At 39.4% G+C, this 21,940-nt stretch overlaps 1 protein-coding gene across 3 annotated transcripts in view; it reads left to right on the top strand.

Annotated features, from left to right (window-relative positions):
- The window catches only part of CLC-D (chloride channel D), a 386,191-nt gene that overhangs the window by 320,779 nt on the left and 43,472 nt on the right, over window positions 1-21,940 (top strand). For 2 of the 3 annotated variants that reach the window (XM_089439578.1, XM_089439577.1), the window contains 4 exons: window positions 218-301; window positions 431-587; window positions 758-859; window positions 1,009-1,055. In XM_089439578.1, coding sequence (XP_089295704.1) covers window positions 218-301; window positions 431-587; window positions 758-859; window positions 1,009-1,055 — 390 coding nt within the window. Of the gene's footprint in view, window positions 1-217; window positions 302-430; window positions 588-757; window positions 860-1,008; window positions 1,122-21,940 lie in introns of all 3 variants that reach the window. The other variant, XR_016262549.1, reaches the window with a different exon arrangement.

Below are 21,940 nucleotides of genomic sequence, written 5' to 3'. Positions count from 1 at the left end.
TTGAGTTGGCATAGTTTCAAAACACAGGATCCATGTGAAAATGCACGATAATATATTCTAGAGAATCGTTTTGTTTTTTTGGTGTGAATAATGATACTGTCCTATCCGTTATGGGAATTGCATGTCTCAGGGATTTATATCATCAATTCATGTGAACTGAAATATTTTTCTAAAGCTATTAATGGAAATTTAATGAATCCTTGTTCTATTAATGCAGTTACTTGTTGGTGGTTTTGCAACTGAAGGCAGATTTCCAGCATATTCCAGTGCCCAGTGATACAAGGGGATCTCTCTCAACCAGGTCTCCTGTTTGTTTTAAAATTTAATGCGGCAGTAATTTCAGTGCACATTTTGTTCTATGTTTTTAAGTGATGGCAAAGTGGTATTAAAGATACTTTGTTCTTGACATTCCAAATCCATTATTACGCAGGCACAGTGTTACTGATTTTGTAAAACCTGCATCGAGTAAAGGGTTGTCTATAAATGATATTCATCTTACACAAGATGAAATGGAAATGTATATAGATCTGCGGCCATTTGTAAACCCTTCTCCTTATGTTGTACCAGAAGACATGTCTCTGACGAAGGTTAATATTAAATACAATTTATATAACATTTTTGTTAAGGTTTCTAGTGGGCTTTGTTCTATTTTACATTTGCTTCCACATCTCTTCTCCTTTGGAGAGCTTAGCAAGATGTGTTATTTTGTTGAAGGAAGTTGATAGTCTAAATGCATTACTTCTGTATGTGCAATTAGGTATACAATCTTTTTCGGCAGCTTGGATTAAGGCACATCTTTGTTGTTCCTTGTCCATCTCGAGTGATCGGAATGATAACCCGAAAGGACTTACTGTCAGAGGTATGTGACAAATTATTATTGCTATCTTGATGTGGTTCTTGGTTATCAGAAGTTAATAAAACAGGAACTATGTCAATTCTTTGAGTAAGACCTACATTAAGATTTTTATGCATATCCTCATGATTGATCATTCTTTCTTGGTACTGCAGGAAAAGGAAGATAGTGATGCCACCGAGCTTCCACCGGTTAGCATAAGGTCTTGATGCAGCCAGACCTGTAATACTCTACAATTCTATTTTGACATCCACAACATAAAAAAAGAGTAAGAAGTTCAATCTACTGTAGGCTGTCCCTTGTCCAGTCCTTGGTCCTACATAAACCCATTCGAATTACCAAGGTCAGGGAGTGTAACTAATTTCGAAGTAAGATATTGTCTACTTAGTTTTAGTCATCTTCTGAGATTCCCTCTTCATGGGAGCAACTGACAATTAGGATTTTCCCTTTTCTGGGAGCAACCGGAGTCTGGGAGAGAGTTTGAGGAATTACACTAAATATGTTTGATAAATTTTTCTATATCATAGATGGTGTTTGAACTTGCAATCACAAGGATCAAGATATCTATAGTATTGAGCATTTACTACCGAGCCTTTTGTGTAAACCGATTTTTCCTATAAATTCCCTTAATGTTTTTTTGGCTAGCTTATAGGCAAGGGACTGTTGTCATAGTCTAGGAACTTTTTTCTTAACACGAAGCTTGACCAAAAGAATTTACCAACGATAAGGATAAAAACTGTGCAACTTTTCTTAATAGGTCACCACTAAATCTGCATATTAGAGGACTATATAAGAAGCTAAGGCTAGGGTCAATTCAAGGTTAGTATCTAGTAGTATAATAGGCCATGAAAGTGGTGATAGACAAGTATTATGGGTTTGTGGGAGACACTAAGCATTTTTTCTCTGGTTTCTGATAGAAAAAACAAAGACAAGATGAAAAATAACTTGAGCTATATATCTACAGGATGAGAGATAAGTAAAGAATAAACAGAATAAGTACAACCACTCTTGTGGGGAGTCTTCTTACGATTTTTGCAGAGAAACATATCAGGAAAATGTGACAAGTTTAGATATTCTTTGGCAACTTTTAGCTTCACTTCTCTCAAGTGGAGGGGAATTCTTGTTTCCTCAGATAACACTTGGAATTTTGCTTGGTGGTATTTTAAGCAGCTGAAGTTTTTGGTTCAATATGTTTCATTGTCATGTCCCGCGGCTCATTTGTGTGATACCCTGAATCCAGCTTCTTGTTGGTGCTTCATTGATATGTACAGATTTCTTACTAACAAAATGGGGCAGAAGAATTGAAGAGAATTCAAAACTGATAGGTTATGATTCATTTTACATCAACAGATGAAGCACAAGGACATATACATAAAGAAATTAATTTTCAGGAACAGCATTATCTAAGTTATTTTTTATACCTATCCTACCATTAACATTCTAATGTGTACTTTGACATAATATATAAACTTAGCATTTGTTGCCAGCATTAATAAGGATTTAATATCCTAGTCACAAACTCCTATGTTTAAGAGTTAAACATAAGTGCAAAATAAACATTTTAATCTGAAGTTTGAACACATTTGAGTTTTTCCCTGGGAGTGTTTCCCTTCCTTCAAGGTGTTGGCTAAGTTATTATGGTTCCCGAGTAAGGTCAATTTTTTCTTTCTTATCATCCCACATTCTGAAAGTCTTCTCTGTTGGCTGTTTGGGGATTGGATGGTGTCTTATTTTTAGGTTTCACCCAGAAAAATCTTGTGGGGAAATTGCCTAGGAGGTGACCTAATGCATGATAGATCTTGCATCTGAATACAGTGTTTTCATCGTCTATCAGTTGGGTCCAAAGGATGACGTCCAGATCTAAAATCATATTGTCTGGTAAGCCTTAACATAGATTGAGCTCAACCAATAATCCAGCACATGTAAACAATCTATCTGCTCCTTTTTTGTTCTGATCCGAGATATCTTCCTAAAGCATTTCTTATTTCTTCATACAGTTCTTTCTCCATAATTATAGTGGGCAGACTTGAGAGTCTCACAAAAGCAAGTGTGGTAGTGGCAGTCATGGTAACTGGTGATACATGCACAAATTGAGATAAAAATGAATGCTCACATAAGGAGACACATAAGAAGGAGATTTCTATACTTTGTACATGCTGTGCACTCTATAATACATGACGCACTTGTATGTAGAGTCCAAAAATGCAAAGTTACCAGACTCAGAATCAGGAAAAAAATTGGCAAGGTAGAAGAGCCAAGAGTTTGACTCAATTTGGGAAGAAATTGGCAAGTACAAAAATATAAAGATATACACATATTTTGACCAAAAATATAAGTGTTGGTGGTTGTCCTAAATGTGACAATGTGACGTACTTTTAGTCTATTCCTCGAATCATCACAAGTAAATTGCGTAGCAGAGGATAAATGCACCCAATTGAGGTCAAAATGATCGAAATTGACCAAGATTGGATTGCATGAGGATCTTTATAGGTCCTCTCAACGAGTTTCACTTGGTCAACAGAGCCATACTCATACTTGTGAGTCAAACTCTTATTGGCTGAGCCAAACTCAATTAACAGATGAGTTTGAAAAAAATCATTTGCTTCACAATTTGTTTCAAACTTAGATAATTGCAGGTTTAAGTTGCGGTCCTGGTAACATTGCAACAGTGGAATGCAAAATTCCTAATGGATTGATTGTTGGAGAAACTAGTGGGGGGTGTTGATGTGGATTCTTGATCGTTGGTCAATTTAATGGATTCACTAGACTACAACCCTCAATGCGAAGTTTCATCCCTTTATTGGAAAATCCCCATTTTGTACTCTTGGTTACTGAATTGATTATAATTTACTAGGTTATTGTATTTCCACAAATAATAGTTGACATACTGAAAATGAAATCCTAAAGTTAAAGTGACAATTAAAATTCTGGAAATGAAATAGTTTGAATATGCATCAGATTGAGGAGTAAGCATGCTAGAATGAACACAAGTTTATTTATTGCGGAATGTCCAACATAAGAAGGACAAATAATTAAAATCCTTATAGAACAACTAATAAATAAAATGAAATTCTGGAAATAAAATAATTTGAATATGGTGACAATTAAAATTCTGGAATGAAATCATTTGAATATGCATCAGATTGAGGAGTAAGCATACTAACATGAGCAAAAGTTTATTTATTGCAGAATATCCAACATAAGAAGAACAAATAATTAAAATCCTTATAGAACAACTAATAAATAAAATGAATAAGATTCTCTTAGGCCGAACATTAAACTGCAATCAAGGGTAGTATCTGTTAATATTCTGAAGAACCTAGCACCCAACAATTAATTGACCTAGCAGATTACAGATCTACTGAATCAATGCATAGTTAGGTTCTTAACTTTAATTAACAGAAGCAAAAACATAACCAATCTCACAAAAATGACACAATAGATTCTTTTGAATCAAATCAGTTCATTAAAATTTTTCAGAACCTACTTGGGCTCTTGTCCTGGGATAACGGCCCAATTTAGGAAATTACATGTACAACAACTAGATCTAATCCAGTTGATTGACTGATTTGGATTTCCTTGCTGCCCCCTTGCTTAGACCCAACACACTAGAATGGAAGTCCTTCACTCACCATTAAGGTGTCTCTCTCAATGTCTTGTGCTGCTGTATGGTGTGTCTTCTCCCTCTCCTCAGCCTTATTTTTATAACTTTACATTGAGTTAAATCCCTAACCCTAATCTCCACAGTGATTGACAACCAAGATTAGATCTCGACTCACTTGAGATCAAGGGCTAAGATTAAAACATAATTACTAACATAAATACTTTACTTTTCCTAATGTTTCTTTAGCTCGATTAGTCAACATAATAATTATGTGCTTTTCTTAAGATAAAACTTAGGCTAAGTTATAAATGCGACTTGCTCACACGAGAGCAAGTTTCTAAGGAAATCTTGGGCAACTTTTGCATGCCTAGACACTTAGGCCTATGTACAATTACCTTCTCAAACTACAAACATCAACAATATATAGTCTCATGAATGCTACTAAGGCTAGATGATACTAGAAATCACATGAACACACGGGAAATAGCCTCAACCATGACCAGAAGTAACACTAGCTATTAATACAAGTATGTCTTTTGGTCTTAGAGTATGACCTAAAACTGCGTTTGATTGGCTAAGTGCTCATCTTCCTTGGACATATGGAAATAGGTTAACGACCCAAGACATAGAGGCATTTGTCAAGAGTGGAAGTTTGCCCCCTTATGGACTAGCAACATGTTATTTTAGGTGGCAAGGTCTTGTTTGCACAAGATGAGGCTTGAAATGGTATCAACAGAGTCTAGATTGGTAGCCTTGTTTGTAGGGTTTTCTTCAGTGTTCCACGGGGACTCGCCCCCCTCCCTAGGAGTCTAGTTTCCTCGCACCCCCGCGCTCCGGGGACTTGGGGACGAGTAGGGGACGTTTCCCCACGCTCCCAAAATGGAGGAAACTCGGGGGGACGTGCCAGGGAAACGTTTCCCTTCCCTGAGGGGGCGTTTCCAAAAAGGGGGACGTGGGGGGACGTGAGGGGGCGTGGGGGGACGAGAGGGGACGTGGGGGGGCGTGGGGGTACGAGAGGGGACGTGGGGGGACGAGGGGGGACGTGGCACACCTTTAATGCATTAAAAACCATTTTAATTAACTAAATGCTGAACTTAATCTTTAATTAAGAGTTAATTAACGTTTAGGGTTTTGGAAATCGTTGTTCATGTTATAAAATGGCACCTTGAACCATGAACAACACACTCATAGCCTTTGCAAGTTCGTTGAGCACTCCACTCACAGCGTTGGATTTCATTGTTCGGATTTTAATAAACAGTGCATGTATCATTATTGATTGTATTAGGAATTTTATACAAAAGGTAAATTACCTAAAAAAGTCAGTGAATTAATACAATTAGTTGAAAGTGCAAGCTAGGAAAACCAAGACCTTGAATCGGTTCAATATGGGCTCTCCCTGTTCATGGTGATAGTAGGTTTAGGAAAAGAGCCTATTGTCACATGTTCTGAAAAATGGATCTGACTATTTTGTTTCCAGGAACCAATTAACCACAAGTATGGGTGAAAAATCCAACTTGTAAAAACTTAAAAGACTGCCTCCTTGACTACCATGCGTTGTGTTGATGAGACCTGACTGAAATATAATATTGTTGATATAATAAGACCTGATTAAAATACAGAATGTTAATATTCCACCAGCCACCCAACTACTTTCCTATATGATTTCTCAAAATTCTGCCTTGACATCTAATTTTGATCCCATGAGAACTTAAAGGGTTCAAAATAAACATTTACTCAAAGAAAGAAACCAGCAGGATCTGTAAAATGGAAACTAACTAAGCAGTCTAACAACATGAAAAGAAGAAAGTAACTTCCACTTACGTGTCTATCATTTTTTGCATGAGATTGCTGATGGAAAAATCGATGGCACAAGGTTATGGTTGTCGCAATGGTTACTTGGGAACTGAATAAACAATAGACAGTCAGCCTATTACTATATTAGGCCTATGGTCTTTACCTGTGGAAAAAGCATCCAAGTTCCATTTAGTCCAAGTTCCAAAAATGATTTCTTTTAGACTTTTTCTCTAGGTTAGCAGTATCTAAAACAGAATTGTGAAGGTATATCAGACCTATGGGCTAGTCCTATGGAAGCATTGCCAAATAGGCTATTCATATATTAATATTATCAGTTGAAAATCTATGCCCTGCCTAACTAATATGTCAAGAACTTAGAAGTCCAGTTTCTCAAAATCATTATACATAATCCACTATAGTTCTGAGTTCTCTCTATGTTTAAGTTTTCTTCTAAGAAGGATAGTTCTCTCTTTGTTTAAGTTTTCTTCTAAGAAGGATTGTGCAAATTTTCAAATTCATTGCTTTCTTGCTCCAGGAATTCATATCAATGATCATGCTTTGCAGCTTTTCAATTCAACCCAAATTGTCATAGTGGACTCAATTAATAAATTATATTTTATATTTCTAAATTTTTAAGACCTTGACGCTCCCCCACGTTTCCTAAAAAATGGTAGGGAGCTTTTGCATAGGCCGCTCCCGCGCCCCCTCGCTCCCTCGCCCCCTCGTCCCGGAACCTTGGTGGAACATTGGTTTTCTTACTCAAGGAAAAAATCTAAAATGAATAAGATATGAGAGAAATGATTGATACAATGCCATGTGATCGTGTACTTGTACACATTGACTAGTCATGATGAATGATGGGTCATGCCCCTTGGTTAGCTCATGTCTTTTAGTTAGGATGTGTCACTTTATCTGTTATTATTGTTACTATTACTACATTGCCCATCCCTTCAAAGATACGTTGCCCTCAAAGCATTGATGGAAAAGGCTATGTCTTCTTTTTGGTCTGCAATACTTATCATAATTCTTCATTCTTGAGGTTGAAGACATTAGATGATATGATGTTTGAAAATTTGAACAAAATTGTCGAATTGTGGAAGGGTTTTATCACCCTGATTCAATCCTTTTCATATATGTGTGTTTAGAGAGCTCCCAAGATGATCGTGTTGCATTATGATCGTCAAGATGACTTCTATTTTGCAATTGAATTGTATTGAAATTAATATTCTTTAAATTTTAGTGTAAATATATTCCTCATTCTGTGCTACATTCAGTCGTGGACAGATTAAAGTATCGACTCATGTGATTAGGATGTTGATATTGATATGGTGCCATTGTATTATGATTTTTCCTTTTGTAGAAAATTAATGACCTGCACCCTTAACCCCATTTACAATTTTGCATGTGTTTGTTTAGACCCAACCCACATGTTTTGTCATGCTGATATAAAATTCAGAATGCATTTATTGCAAACATAAAGAGTGCTTCTACTCTTTTTCACTTTCCTAACAACTGATAATTAATACAAAATTTAATGCAAGCATTCAACACATAAGAGACACTTATTTTTGGTCAAACTGTCCCTGGGAACACCCCACAGCCTCTTGGGGAAAACCATTCTTCAAAAGAGGATTTTATTGCTTGAGAAATTGTAAACAAGTACATAAAAATTTACAGTACTTATCTCCCTTTTGATGTAGCATTAAATGCACACATTCTGGAAAATTGTGCCCACTGACAAATCAGATTTTACACAGAAATTTGTGCCCAGAAATTTAACATCTCTTTGCTGCCCAGCTGCTCGAATTCTGTGCCCAAAATCTTCCTCGAAAATGGTGCTGAAATCTGCCTCTAATTCTGTGCCCAAATCTGACTGTACCTCGAACTTCGTGCTAGGAATCAGCAAAAATCTTCCTTGATTTTCGTGCTGCCTATAGCAGCCTGAATCCAAAAATTCGTGCCTTGAATTTCGGGTCTGAACAGCGCTTTATCCTCCTTGAAACTCGTGCCCAGATGCCTCAAATTTTGTGCTACTGTTCTCGAAAATTGTGCTGCCTATTTCTGTTGATTTTGGATAGCATCGGTTGTGTTGTAGCCTTGAAAATTGGTGGAGAGGCTAAGACACATGAGATCTCCCAGACACAGAAATCGTTTGGAGAAATTCCCCCCGGATGAGGAGCTATTAAAATAATTAATATTTTTAATGGGTTCCTAAGTCTAAACTTCGGAAAATAAATATATTAATGTGTATTAATAAAATATGGGTGAGAAAGTTCTAAGTGATGAGGATCAAGCCAATTCTAATCTTAGCCGTTGATTAGGGACTTAATCTTGGTCGTTGATTCGTCAACAGGGAAAGTATAAGAGGAGGCTTCAAGGTCAATTGGAGACATGCCGAGTGATCAAGGAAGTTCGATTTTTCTGGGGCGTGGTTTGCTGAGAAAATCGAATTGGTGATTTGAGTTGCAGCAGAGGGGCAGGGGTAGTTGGGGTTGAAGGATCTTCTCCGGGACCCCAAATACACAACAAAGAGAGGCAAAGATAAGCCAGAGGAGGCAACACAGACCAAGGGAGGTTGATGCTGGGCCAGAAGGGCCCACGCATTGCCTGATGCAGGGGAAGAGCTGCACTCTTGTAGAAGTCCGAATTCAGCCGGGGAGCAACAGGATTAGCCGAGAAGGTTGACGTTAGAGCTCTAAGAGGCAGAGGAGGCAACACAAAACTGACGCATTGTCTCAGTGTGCTCCATGTAGGTCCACACAGCTAATGCGAAGGGGCAACGTAGTTGTAGCCGGGGATAGTCATTCCAGTTGCCGAATTAGAGAGATTTCGCTGGGTGAAGTGAGGTAATCTCACTTAGGCTTCTGCTAGTATATTTTATCTCTGTAACTGGATAGCCGAGAGGGCATCCAGAGTTGTATTCAGAACTACTGCTTAATAATAGAAAACCCTCAGAGCTGCTGCACCAATTTTCCCACATTGGGTTTTTCCGGGGATGTTTGTCCAAAAATAACAGTGCCCCTTGTGTGTTTGTCTCATATTTTATTTCAGTTCATGATTTGTATGTATGTGTAATCTACAATAGTGTTTTCATCGCTATTTAAATAATGAAATAACTTGTTGAATGTAAAAACAAGTAGGAGATGGTAAACCCGTGATTGCAGTAGGATTTTTGATGTGTAGATTCATAAATTTTCACACTTCCTTGAAACTCTTGTTGCCAGTACTGTCCTCTCCTTGGGATTCGAGCCCCTCTCACAACTGCAATTTCTTCTCCTCTCCTTGAAGTTTTCTCCTCTCTTCTCTTCATGCTCTCTCAAGTGTGAAGTGAAAAATGAGTTTCTCTTTTCCTCTTTTGTCTCTTTGGAAAATTTGGAATCCCTAAACTTAGGATCCAATGGTTGAGTTTTGATCCCCAAATCTCAAGATGAGTGGATGAGATCATTTCTCCCAAATGACCCCCCTCATACATTGGCTCCGTCTTGTAAAAGTCTCCTTGTGTACCTTTTCAATTTCTCATAAAGTGATTTTTCACCTCACTTTAATATTAGAAAAGTACACTAGTACTTTTAAGTTTTAACATAAAATCACTTTATAAAGTACAAGTGACTTAAATATTAGAAAAAGTATGAACACTTCTAAGTACCTTTTCCCACCACGACATTAATATAACTCATAAATGTCATCAAGACAAAAGCAATTAATGTGCTCACTAGGCTAAAAGGGATAAAAGCCTAGTAACACTTCTACTTGGTACTATTTTCAACACCTTTTCATATTTGTATAATTTTCCTGATTCACTTTTGGTATTGTTACTCCTTGTATTGCATGAGAGGTAAATTTGTGACTTTAATCACATGACAAGATGACATATTTGGATGAATTTGATGTATATACTTTTTCTTTTCCATGGAGATGATGCACTTTGGTTGAGCATCTTGATGATTATGTGTCCTCTTACCTCATCATGATGTTGTATGGGATGTTACACATTGTTTCATTCATGGTGGTTCTAACCCCCAGGGGTTGGGTACTAGTGTTATGTGATGTGAGGTGGCTTATGTGGTGGATTGTCTTGGTACTTGGTTATCTTCATGGTTGAACTTGATGCTTAGATGGATAGTTGTGTGCTCTTTGGTGCTATGATATGCATTTGGTGGTTGGATCATATTTCTCACTTATGGTCCATGGAACACCTAAGTAAGGATCTAAAGGGTCACATGGTGTGATCCTAGTTTATGATGATGGATTTATTACTTAAGGCCATTTTATTATGACTTTGGATGGTCATCCCAAACATTGGCACAAATGTGGTGGCAAACTTATTTTAAAGGGGAAACCCTCTTTTTACACTTTCCACTTGATGAAGACATATATATGGCAATGTTAAAAGTTATATTAAAGGGATCACCCCTGTTTACACTTAGTTCATGATGAAGACATACCTAGCAAAGTTAAGAGGTCACATTGTTTTAATGATGGGGCCACCCTCTTCATTAAAACATACATAAACATATAAGATGGCTTAAAGCAGGCATGATGTCACCACATTACACTTAAAAAGGGTTTCCTCCTTTCCTCATCCATGCAATCGCTTGTTTTATAGTTTGAACATAAGATATGAAGAAGAGGGATCCATATGACCCACATTTACCACATTGGTGTCATGACATAACATCTATAATCACATAATGTATATCCTAAAGGGGCTGGCCCCTTATTTACCTCATACAACAACTTGAGTTTATGACATGGCATGGTTAAAAGCTATGTGCAGGGCGCCATACCATGATGCCACCCATGTGTAGCATCCTTTGAAATTAAAATATATATTAAGATGGGGATGATACATTTGCACGGAGAGTACCTATCACACTCCTACCATCCACATTTTGCTTAGGAAACAAAGGTCGATGTGGAGCTCCCTTTTGACTTGACTTGGAGAGAGGACAATGCATATTAGGTCTTGTTACACTCAAACCAATAAGGGACCAAAAAGGGGATCCTAAGAGGGCAACTGCTAGGTTAAGGGCAACAGTGGAGGCTAAGCCCACTGTCACCACAGCTAAGCCTCCTTGCTCTTTAAGGACTTTCACCAATGGGAGGAGACTTGGTAGTGTAGGGATCACTTGTAAAGTGTATGTCAATAGATAGGTGAGAAGTGACCCTGGAAACCCTTTCCCAAGGATGGAGTGAAGAATGGAACTAGCTTGCTCTTCAAGCAAGGGATTTGGTACACCAGGGGTAAGGGGTGAGGATTGGAGGGTTGAGAGAGAAGGAATAGTCTTATAGACCAGGTTCTCAATCCCTATAATCCTTGGAAACATGGATTCCCAAATGGTCCTTGACAAATAATCTTTATTGAGAAGTGGGACCACACGGGGCCAAGTAGACCTAACCCAAGTTTGGGGATGGAATGCAGCATCCAATGATGTTCCTATCTTGGACAAGGTGAAGGGAAAGGACCAAACATGAATATTTACTTCAGAAGGTTGAATTGATCTTATTGGGGTCAAGCCTTGATGATGCCCAAGCAAAATTTGATCCTAGAGCTAGGGCTTGGGATTCCCGGAGATTCCACTGTTAGAATTGCCTCAAATTTGGAGGAGAGGGAGGGGACCCACTAACGCAGTTGCCTATATGAGATCGAAGTTTTTGCTTGTGTCAATTCCTGGGAAGTTGATGCCCTAGGTGACCTTTGAGGGCTAGACCTAGGAAAAAGGGGTAAAAGGTTGAAAAGGTGAAGGAAATGACCACCCTTTTTAGTGATCAGTGCCTAATTCACTTGGGGATATGGAGTCAAGGATGATGATGAGTAAGAACTTGGTTTCTTGATCAAGGAGGCTCGAAAAGTCAACTTCATCCAATGTTGAGAGAAAGAAAAGAAAAGTGACCTTCAAGAGTTATACTTGAAAGAAAATGATGCAAGCTTATCGAGACAAATAATCTCTTGGACATTTCATTCATATAACATTGGGCCATACATTAAATTAGCTAAAACATGCTCAATTCCACATTTCGATTATGCAACAACTAGCTGTAATTTTAGCATTTCGTAGCAACAAGAATGACAACATCAAAATTTACTTACAACGTTATAGAGTATATCCAACCAGCATTTCGTTTACAAGACAAAGCTCCAAGTTAAGATAAATAGCCCAAATCCATATGTCAAAATTCATTCATCTCCAAAAAATATCCTCCAAGGAAAAAATGCAAAGTTCTCTATGGTTAGAGAGATCCCAAGTCAAGTGATGATCCAAATGAATGTATCTAACATCAATATATAGCTTCCTAAGGAGTTCAAATTAGCCTATGGGCCTACATTAGTCCTTAATGATAAAATAATGTGCAAATAAAATCCCTATTGGTGACAAGCCCACCAAACTAGCTCACAAGTGTAAAAATAAACCTCAGAAGAGGCCAAGTAATAATATGTATATGTTGTGGGGCCCTCCAAAGGCCTAATAATATCCTGAAGTGCCATATTGAGGAATAAATTCCTTGGAATGTGATGGACAAGGGGGTGGCCACTTCTTCTCCAATTAGTAGACCTGTGGTGCTCCAAGTGGGTTTGAGGACACATAAATGACCCCATGGGTCTCCATATGAATCGGAGATGCCTGTAGATCCTCTGCAAGGGTCCAAGTGGTGGAATGAATGCTACCATGACATTGTACAAGTCCTGGGACATCTACCAAGAGTGTGGGGCTATTGTGGGGGCCTATTAGGGATAATGTACCAAGCATATCACCGTCATCCCAAAAGTGGATCACTAGTAGTCTCTGAGCATCTATGAAGATCTGTGGAGTGTTGTCTGCTGCTGTGGAGGCCAATGGCTCTCTATGCACACCCTATATGTGCCAATGTAGACCTCTGGGGGTTAGGATCCCGTATAGGGAGACCAAACCCAAATGAAAACCAACTGTAATCCTGCATAAGATCCAATGTGTCCCTTAGACTTCCAGTATAAACAGTCATTAAAATAATTAGGTAAAATAGTTTACAAATAATGGATAAGAAAGTGGGCACTTCATAATGGCATGCCCTTCCGTAGTGGGCTTTGGCATGTGCTAGTGTCTCCAAGCTCCAAAGGGGGTTAACCAAGTACCTTATTAGGTGGTTTCAACCCTTAAAGGGGATAGTATGTCCAAGGTACATCCCTCTAATGGGGATAGCAAGTGATAAGTAGGTGGAATGGAGTAGGGAATGAGAGGGGCAACCTTGGGCCACATATTGGGGCATAGGGGTAGCTAGATAAGGGGAAGCCCACACCTGGATATGTAATGTATAGGAGGGAGCAATTGTGGTACATGTGGTGCCCCGACCTTGATTTTTACACCCTTATTTATATGCCTTTTGCCTTTTATGAATTTTCTTTAATTAGCTGCTCGGGGCTCAAAGGATAAGAGTATGATGTGTAAGATATAGCAATGATTACCCCTTTTTAGGTAGGGCGGTTCATTTCCATTCAGGGGTTGGGACAATCATGGGTTCCTAAATGATAAAAGAGGCTCATCTAGGGCCTATGAAACCTGGGTGATGGCCATGGATTGGGGTAGAGCTCATGCATTGCCTTTTGCCCACGTGTTGATTATTTTGTCTAAGCCATCTTTTGCATTTTGTGGTACAATTTCCTGTTAAATGTGGCCAATTATGCTTTTCACTTTTTCTTTTAATTGCTTCAACCTCCGGGGCATCATTCTAGGCTTGACCCAAGGTGGGGGCAAGGGGATAAGGAGGTTGGCCTTATGTGAACCACAAAATGGAAATGTGGACCCAGGTGGGAGAAACGATGAATGGGGGTACAATGAGTTGTAAGGGAGTAATATGTGCGGGTAAAGGGGTGGGACCACACACCCAAAGTCAGGGTTTCCCAAGTAGTACCACCCTAGAACCAAATGGTCAACAAAGGAGATCCCACAGGACTAAGATCCAAGGGTAAACCTAAAGAGATCAAGGGGATAAGAGCACAAACTAAGCCCACTCTTTTCGCCAAATCCCCCCATCAATCCACACCCAGAAGTATTCATGATAAGTAAACCCAATATGCAATTACCAAATGACAAGACATACTTTTAGATTTGGGAGGCCCACCTTCAAAAATACGATCAATACAGGTGGGTGAGGGACCACATGGTTGGCTTAAGTGGTAGAGAAATGGCACAACGAGCTAGTAGGAGGCATCAATGGGTTGTCGGCTACAACTCATCATGGAGAAAAAATTCTCCCGGGGATATCACCCCCAAAGTGGTGGGTAACAGGTCCATTGTTTTCTTATGTTTTATTTTCTAGTTTGTGCAAATAAAATCAAGGGGTAACTATCCTACTCTTTCAACATCCTATGGAGTCACCTCCTATTTTCTCTTCATGTTGGATGCTTATGTCCATTATGAAAGTTGTGGATCTTCAAAGGCTTACTACAACCAAACCATTGCATGGATAAGTTGTTGGATGGAGGGGCCAGTTTGTGCTTGGACTTGGTCATTACATGACAGTTTCCATTTGTGAATGGTTTTATTGCATATTTTATTGACCTTGGTGGGTTGTTTCCTTAGAAGTTGGTTTGTGGGCACGTGGAGGCCAAGGTTAGCAAAAATAAGGAGGTTGTTAACTTTTTGGCCATCTTGGAGTGTTGAGGAAATTGTTGATCTCAACAACTTATTGCCACTGTTAGTAAGGATGTCATTGAGAGGGTTATTTTATTATTATTCCTTAGAGGACTAATGGATTTAGGAAAACACATATTTTTTTTATTGTAAAGGGAAATAGAATTGGAGCATATATAAGGCTTTACTCTCTCAATTTGTAAGGTGTGAGTGCAAGGGATACCAAGCTTTGGAATAAAATTTCCTTATCTTGGTCTAAGCTATTGTGGAATGGATGTACGACTTTGTTTATGTGTGGCAAATATTCCTGGTACATATCGATAGCTTGTGTTGTTAAAATCTGATGTTCTATGCTATAACAATCACCTATTACAAAACTTCTTATGTTGCAATACTAGTTAAGCAATTATAGATAGAACATAAACCAAATGAGCAATGGAAGACAACCGAGAACGGAATGAGACACAAAGAATTTAGGTCCAATGACCAGGGAAAAACCCACAAGGGGAAAAACCAACCAAATTCATCTTCTATTAGATATCAGTTATTCAACAGAGATACAAAGTACAATGAGAGATCAAGAGAATGAGTAAGTTCACCCAAATCTGAATAAGCTGTCGTATGAAGATCACTGATAGAAGCAGTTGATGCAAACACTGAATCAACCTTAAAGTTCTGTTCTTACTCTCTGAGGCTCTCTTCCTCACAATCTTCTTCAAGTCTTTCCAACTCTCTCTCTCAATTTCAATTCTTTCTTTCACAATGCACAAGTAGTGAGGGAGAAGATATGAGGCACATATATATAAGAGGAGCAACAAATTCATGCCATAAAAGGATGAGCATGCCTTAGAGTAACTTGTATGCCAAATAGGGAAGAGTAACTTAAAAAATTATGGAGAGGCAAAACATGCCTTCAAAGGAGGAATCTTGCATGCTTTGAAGAGTGTAACTCATGCCCTTTTAGGAAGTGTAACTCATGCCATTAAGGAGAGAGGGAAACAAATGCCATTTAAGGAGAGGTATGCATGCGTTTGTAACTTTTGTATTTAAAAGAGAGTGTAACATATCCTTCAAAGAGTGTGTAAGAGGAATCTTTTATGACATGCCTTCAATGAGTGTGTAAGAGGAATAGAATATGCCAAGTCTTTAATTAAAGAGTAAGAGAGTGCAACGTAGAGTCATGTGAGACACTAAGGAGAGAGGGGTGCGAAGTATGAGGTTAAGGTGACTTGAATTTCTTTTTGATAATAATATTATAGTATCATAAGGATAATGATAATAACACTAATAATAATGATAATTAAGTCAAAATTGAACTATTAGGATTGATTAATGATAAGTTGTGATTTTCCATAAACTATAATTGATTACCAATTGATATAAGGTGATTTACTATTTTTGGAAAGTCATACTTTAGATGCTAGACATGACTTTCTATTTTTAGAAAGTCACTCTAGAATTGTCAGAAATGAAATTTTATTTAAGGAAATTCATCCTTGAGCTGCCAATTTTCAACACTCCCTCTCAGCTAGGGAGGAATTTCTTTCTGCAACAAATATCTCTGCTTTTTCTACTCATCTTTGTTCATCTCTGCCTTGGAAAAATGATGTCTTAATCTAATGAAGAAGAATTATCATAGGGGAGATTCATCTATCACCCTATATCCACTGATTTTCCCATATTGACACAAGTTTGGGGGGATTACCACTTGTCAACACATGACAAGGATCACGCTCAACCAAGCTTTACCATAAGAGTCAAGTGGTAGAACACCCACATCCACAAACTTTGGGGTGATTACCACTTGTCAACACATGACAAGGATCTCACACAACCAAGTCTCATCTTTGCTTGGCGGAATTACCATTTGTCAACACATGATAAGGATCGTGCACAACCAAGCTACACCCGTTGGCTAGATGGGTGATAATCTCAACAAGCCCAGCTTGTGGGTAGGATGCATATTGGGGTATACTCTTGGCAAGTCCCAAACTTGAAGGTACGGGGGATGACCGCTTGTCAACACATGACAAGGATCACATGCATGCTACAGTCAAGAGTTCGTTCAAACCCAAGAGCTCTCCTGGCTCCATTCGCAACTTGTGAGCTCAAACAAGAGGGAAGAGCATAGCTCAATGTTCTTAATCATCCATGACAACCCCCACCAGGAAGGAGCACATCCATCAGTGCAAGCTGCTCTTTGAATACCAAGAACTTCCCTTTCGGCAAATGCTTGGTATGTATGTTAGCTATTTGATCATTAGTTGCAATATGATGGAACCTCACTGCTCCTCTCTACACCATATCTCCGATATAGTGATATTTAATCTCAATGTGCTTGGACTTGTGATTGAAGACGAGATTTTCTGCAAGTCGAATCCCACCCTTACTCTCACAATATATCACTATCATATCTAATACATGCTCAAACAACTCTCCAAAGAGCTTCCTCAACCATACTACCTCACAGCTAGCTATGCTAGTAGCAATGTACTCAACTTCAGCCATGCTAAGGGCTACAAACTTCTGTTTTCTGCTCATCCAAGATATCATGGTAGATCCCGAGCTAAAGTAGCATCAAATGTGCTCTTTCTGTCAGCAGAGTTACCAACCCAATCAACATCAGGGTACCCATGTAGTCTCTCATCTTCAATATTATATCTCAATCCAAGATTGATGGTCCCATGCAAGTATCTCAGCACATGCTTTGCAACAATCTTGTATGCATGTGATGGTTTAATCATGTATTGGCTTAGAGTATTGACCACAAAACATATTTCCGATCTAGTGTTCACTAAGAACATTAGTGCCCCAATCAATCGTCGATACTAAAAAAGATTAGCCAAATCAAGTCCTGCAATTTACCCACATAACTTTTTGAAATTCATTTCGATTGTTATATTCATGGACTTACATTCTATCATATCAAATCTTTCCAGAAGCCTGACAACATATTTTCCTTTAGAAAGGAAAATCTCACCAGGTCTCTACCATAACTATAGGCCCAGAAAGTAGTGCATCAAATGAAAATCTTTCATTTAAAATTCAGAAGCTTGTTGTAAAAAAATTATGATCTGCGCCCTTAACCTAGTTTACAAGTTTGCACGTGTTTGTTTAGGCCCAACCCACATGTTTTGCCATGCTGATATAAATTTCAGTATGCATTCATTGCAAACATTAAAGAGTACTTCTAGTATTTTTCACTTTCCTATCAGCGGAAAACTAACACATAATTTTGGCAAGCATTTACGCATATGAGACACTCATTTTTGGTCAAATTGAGCCTGGAAAAACCCCACAACCTCTTGGGAAAACCGGTCTTCAAAGGAGGCTTTTATTGCTTAAGAAATTATAAAGTAAGGACAAAAATTCACTGTACTTATTTCCCTTTTTCTGCTGTAGCATTAAATGTAAACGCTGGAAATTTGTGCCCACTGTAATTTTCAGATTTTCGCAAAATCTCATGCCCAGAATTTATGGATTTTCTCACAGCAGAACTCCTCGAAAATTGTTCCCAGAATCTTCCTCGAAAACAACATTGAAGCTTGCCTCATTTTCTGTGCAAAAGGCTGACTATACCTCCTCGAAATTCTTGCCAAATAGTTGCTGAAATTTTCCTCGAAAACCACACTTCTTGTAGGTGAAAGTCCCGAAATTCAATGCATTGAATTTCGGGGCAGACTAGTGCTGCTCTTTGGAATTTGTGTTAGCTTGCTCCTTGATTTTTGTGCTATTCTTCTCCTCGAAATTCATGCAACCTCCTCGATTTTCGTGCCTCCTTGAAAATTGTGCTTCATGTACAACTCCCTCCAAGAAATTCAAGCCCTCCTTTCTCTGTTGCAATTTCTCCTCCTTCACGAAGTTTCTCCTCTCATGTCTTCTCCTCATACTCTTTCAAGTGTGAAGTGAAGAATGAGCCTCCCTTTCCTCTTTTGTTTTGGAAAAGATTGAATCCCTAAACCTAGGATCCAATGGCTAAGATTTAATTTCCAAATCTCAAGATGTGTGGTTGATATCATTTCTCACAAATGACCCCCCTCATACATTGACCCCATCACTTAAAAGTCTCTTAGTATTTTTTTCAAGTTATGTACCTTTTTCTATTTTTCTCATAAAATGAATTTTCAACTCACTTTAATATTAGAAAAAGTACACTATGTACTTTACACATAAAGTCACTTTCTAAAGTACAAGTGACTTTAATATTAGAAAAAGTAAATGGTACAACACTTCTAAGTATGTTTTCTACCCTTGCAACTAATTTAACTCATAAATGTCATTGAAACAAAAGTCCATTAATGTGCTGACTAGGCTAAAAGGGATAAGAGCCTAGTAACACCTCTCCTTGGTACTATTTTCAACACTCCTTACCGAGGAAGGTGGTGCTCACCACCCCCATCTTGTTGATCCGGACTTAAACAGGGACACAACAAATTATAGAGATAACCATAAACACAGATATGCAGCGGAAATAATACTTCATTTCATTAATGTAAAATACTGATATATGCTTACAAATAGTAATGGAAATAAACTAGCTAGTGTGATGGTAGCTTATCTCTGAGAAGAGATGTGGTGGTTACATGCCTCTGAATTGTGTTACAATGAGGCTCAAAGGCCTATTTATTGTTGAGAAACAATGGAAAACTCTTAACATTCCAAAATCTAACCGTAGAAGATGAAACGCCAAACTGTGGGCTCCGTTTGGGTAAATTGGTACATCAACTTCCCGGGGTCGTAACTTTGGCATACGATCTCCATTTAACGCGTACAATAGCTCGTTAGAAAGATCTATCCAAGCACTACCACTTTGGGAAGGGCAGCATGGGTCCATGGATCCATGTTGCCCCCAGATTTCCCAAAAAACGTCGTTTAGGGCCTCAAAATAGCTCTGGAAGTTTAGGACCCGAAAAACTGCTAAAAATAGTAAGTTGTGCTACAATTAAGGAAACTGAAAATGCTGAGAGAAACAATGGTGGGGGTCCAGGTGGACTTGGCAGGTGGCCACCAATATCCACCTGGATCATTCCTCCCCCCTTAGGAAGCAATGGTCCCCATTGCGTTGAGTTCCTCCATGAGATGAGGAAACTTTTGCTGAACTTGATCCCTGGTGAGCCACTTGCCCTGGTGAAGGAGTTGGCCTACTTTGACAACTCGATACAATTGGATATTCTGTTGGCGAGTGTTCTTGATCTGTGTGTCCATGATCTGATCAGTTGCAGCTTGTTCCATGCAATCTGGATTTAATTCTGTGGGTGTGAACTGTTCTGCAATGTCAGATGTGTCTAGCAATGGTGGAAAGTATGGCCGATGGCGGTCCACATTGAACACTGGGTGCAGGCCAAGTAATGGGGGAATGCTGAGCTCAAATGCATTGTCTCCCACAGCCTTAGTAATGGTGTAAGGACCATATCGGAGTGGTCTCAGTTTCCGATAGGCTCCAGTAAGGCGTTCCTTTTGCAAATGCAACCAAACTTTGTCGCCCACCTGAAACTTGTGTGGCACCCGATGTTGATCATGTCGCTGCTTGTACTTGGCATTTGATTTCTCCAGAATGTCATGGACCTACTGGTGAATATGTTGGATGTGCTCAATGAAGCTGGTTGCCTTGTCTGTTTCGGACTGGACATGAGCCGAATCTGTGTGAGTAGCTGCAAGTGGCATGGCCACATCAATGGGGCATAGTGGCTGGAATCCCGAGCCCACCTGAAAAGGGCTGTGGCCAATCGAACTGTGAAGAGCTCGGTTGTAGCTGTGCTGAACATAGGGGAGGCTCCCGTCCCATGTGCGTGGATGCTTTGAGTTGTACATGCACAAAATGTGCACAATCATCCTATTGACAACCTTTGTTTGGTCATCAGTTTGAGGATGGAAGGCTGTGGACTTAGTGTGTTTGGTGTCCAGCATTGACCAGAGACTAGACCAAAATGTACTGAGGAATCGACTGTCCCGATCTGAGATGATAGAATGTGGGATCCCAAAGTGCACCCACACGTTCAAAGAAGAGTTTAGCAGTGGCTTCTGTTGTGATATTCTTCTTACAGGCCACCATAATGGTCATCTTCGAGAACCTATCAACGACCACAAAAACACAGTCATTTCCATGCTTAGTGGAAGGAAGGCCTGACATGTAATCCATGGAGATGGATTCCCAAGGTCGACTAGCGGTAGGCAGTGGGGCATAGAGGCCTTGCTTCTTGATGGTCGGTTTGGCAATGGCACAGGCAGTTTATGATCTGATGTACTTCCCAACATCCTGTCAAAGATTCGGCCAATAGAAATAGTTTTGCAGTAATGCCACCATTTTCTCGACCCCGAAATGCCCCACAGCTCGACTGTAGTATGCTTCCCAAATCATCTTGGCACGCTTGCTTGAAGGAACACAAAGGTGACCCAGGTGGCATAACAGGGCATCCTGGAGGTGAAAATCTGGAACATGCCGACTCTCCAAGAGTGTTTGGTATGTGTGGTCAAATTCTGGGTCGCTTTTGTAGAGAAGTGGCCAATCAGAAGTCTCGTGCCCACAAGAGTTGAGCACGGTGGTTAATGCCATGATCGGTGGTCCACTGAGGCAATCTGCAACATTATTGGTGCTGCCCTTCTTATACTTGATATTCAAATGGAACTGTTGCAGGTATGTAGACCACTTCTGATGGCAATCATTCTGCAATTTTCCTTGGGTCTGTATGAACTGCAGGGGTCGGTGGTCTATGTGGATGACCGTTTCCTTCCCCAAAATGTAATGCTTCCATTGTCGGCAGGCCCGCACAATGGAATACATCTCTTTATCATAAGTGGGATACTTCCGGACTGTGTCTGAAAGTGTTTCACTGTGATATGCCACTGGATGCCTGTGTTGAGTAAGGACTGCCCCAATAGCATAGTCAGAGGCATCTGTCTCGACCTCAAATGGTTGTTGTAAATCTGGTAACGCAAGCACTGGTGCCGTGCAGAGGCGATCTTTCAACTCTATGAATGCCTTCTGTGGAGATTCAAACCAAAAGAATTTTGCTTTCGCTTCTCCCTTGGTGACTTGACTCAAGGGCCAAGTGATATGAGAAAACCCCAACACGAACCTGC

Source organism: Pinus tabuliformis, chromosome 9 (assembly GCF_031772625.1).
Source record: "Pinus tabuliformis cultivar Carrire ecotype Pingquan chromosome 9, CPIR1, whole genome shotgun sequence".
Lineage (NCBI taxonomy): Eukaryota > Viridiplantae > Streptophyta > Pinopsida > Pinales > Pinaceae > Pinus > Pinus tabuliformis.
This window is presented reverse-complemented; position numbering and strand designations above follow the sequence as displayed.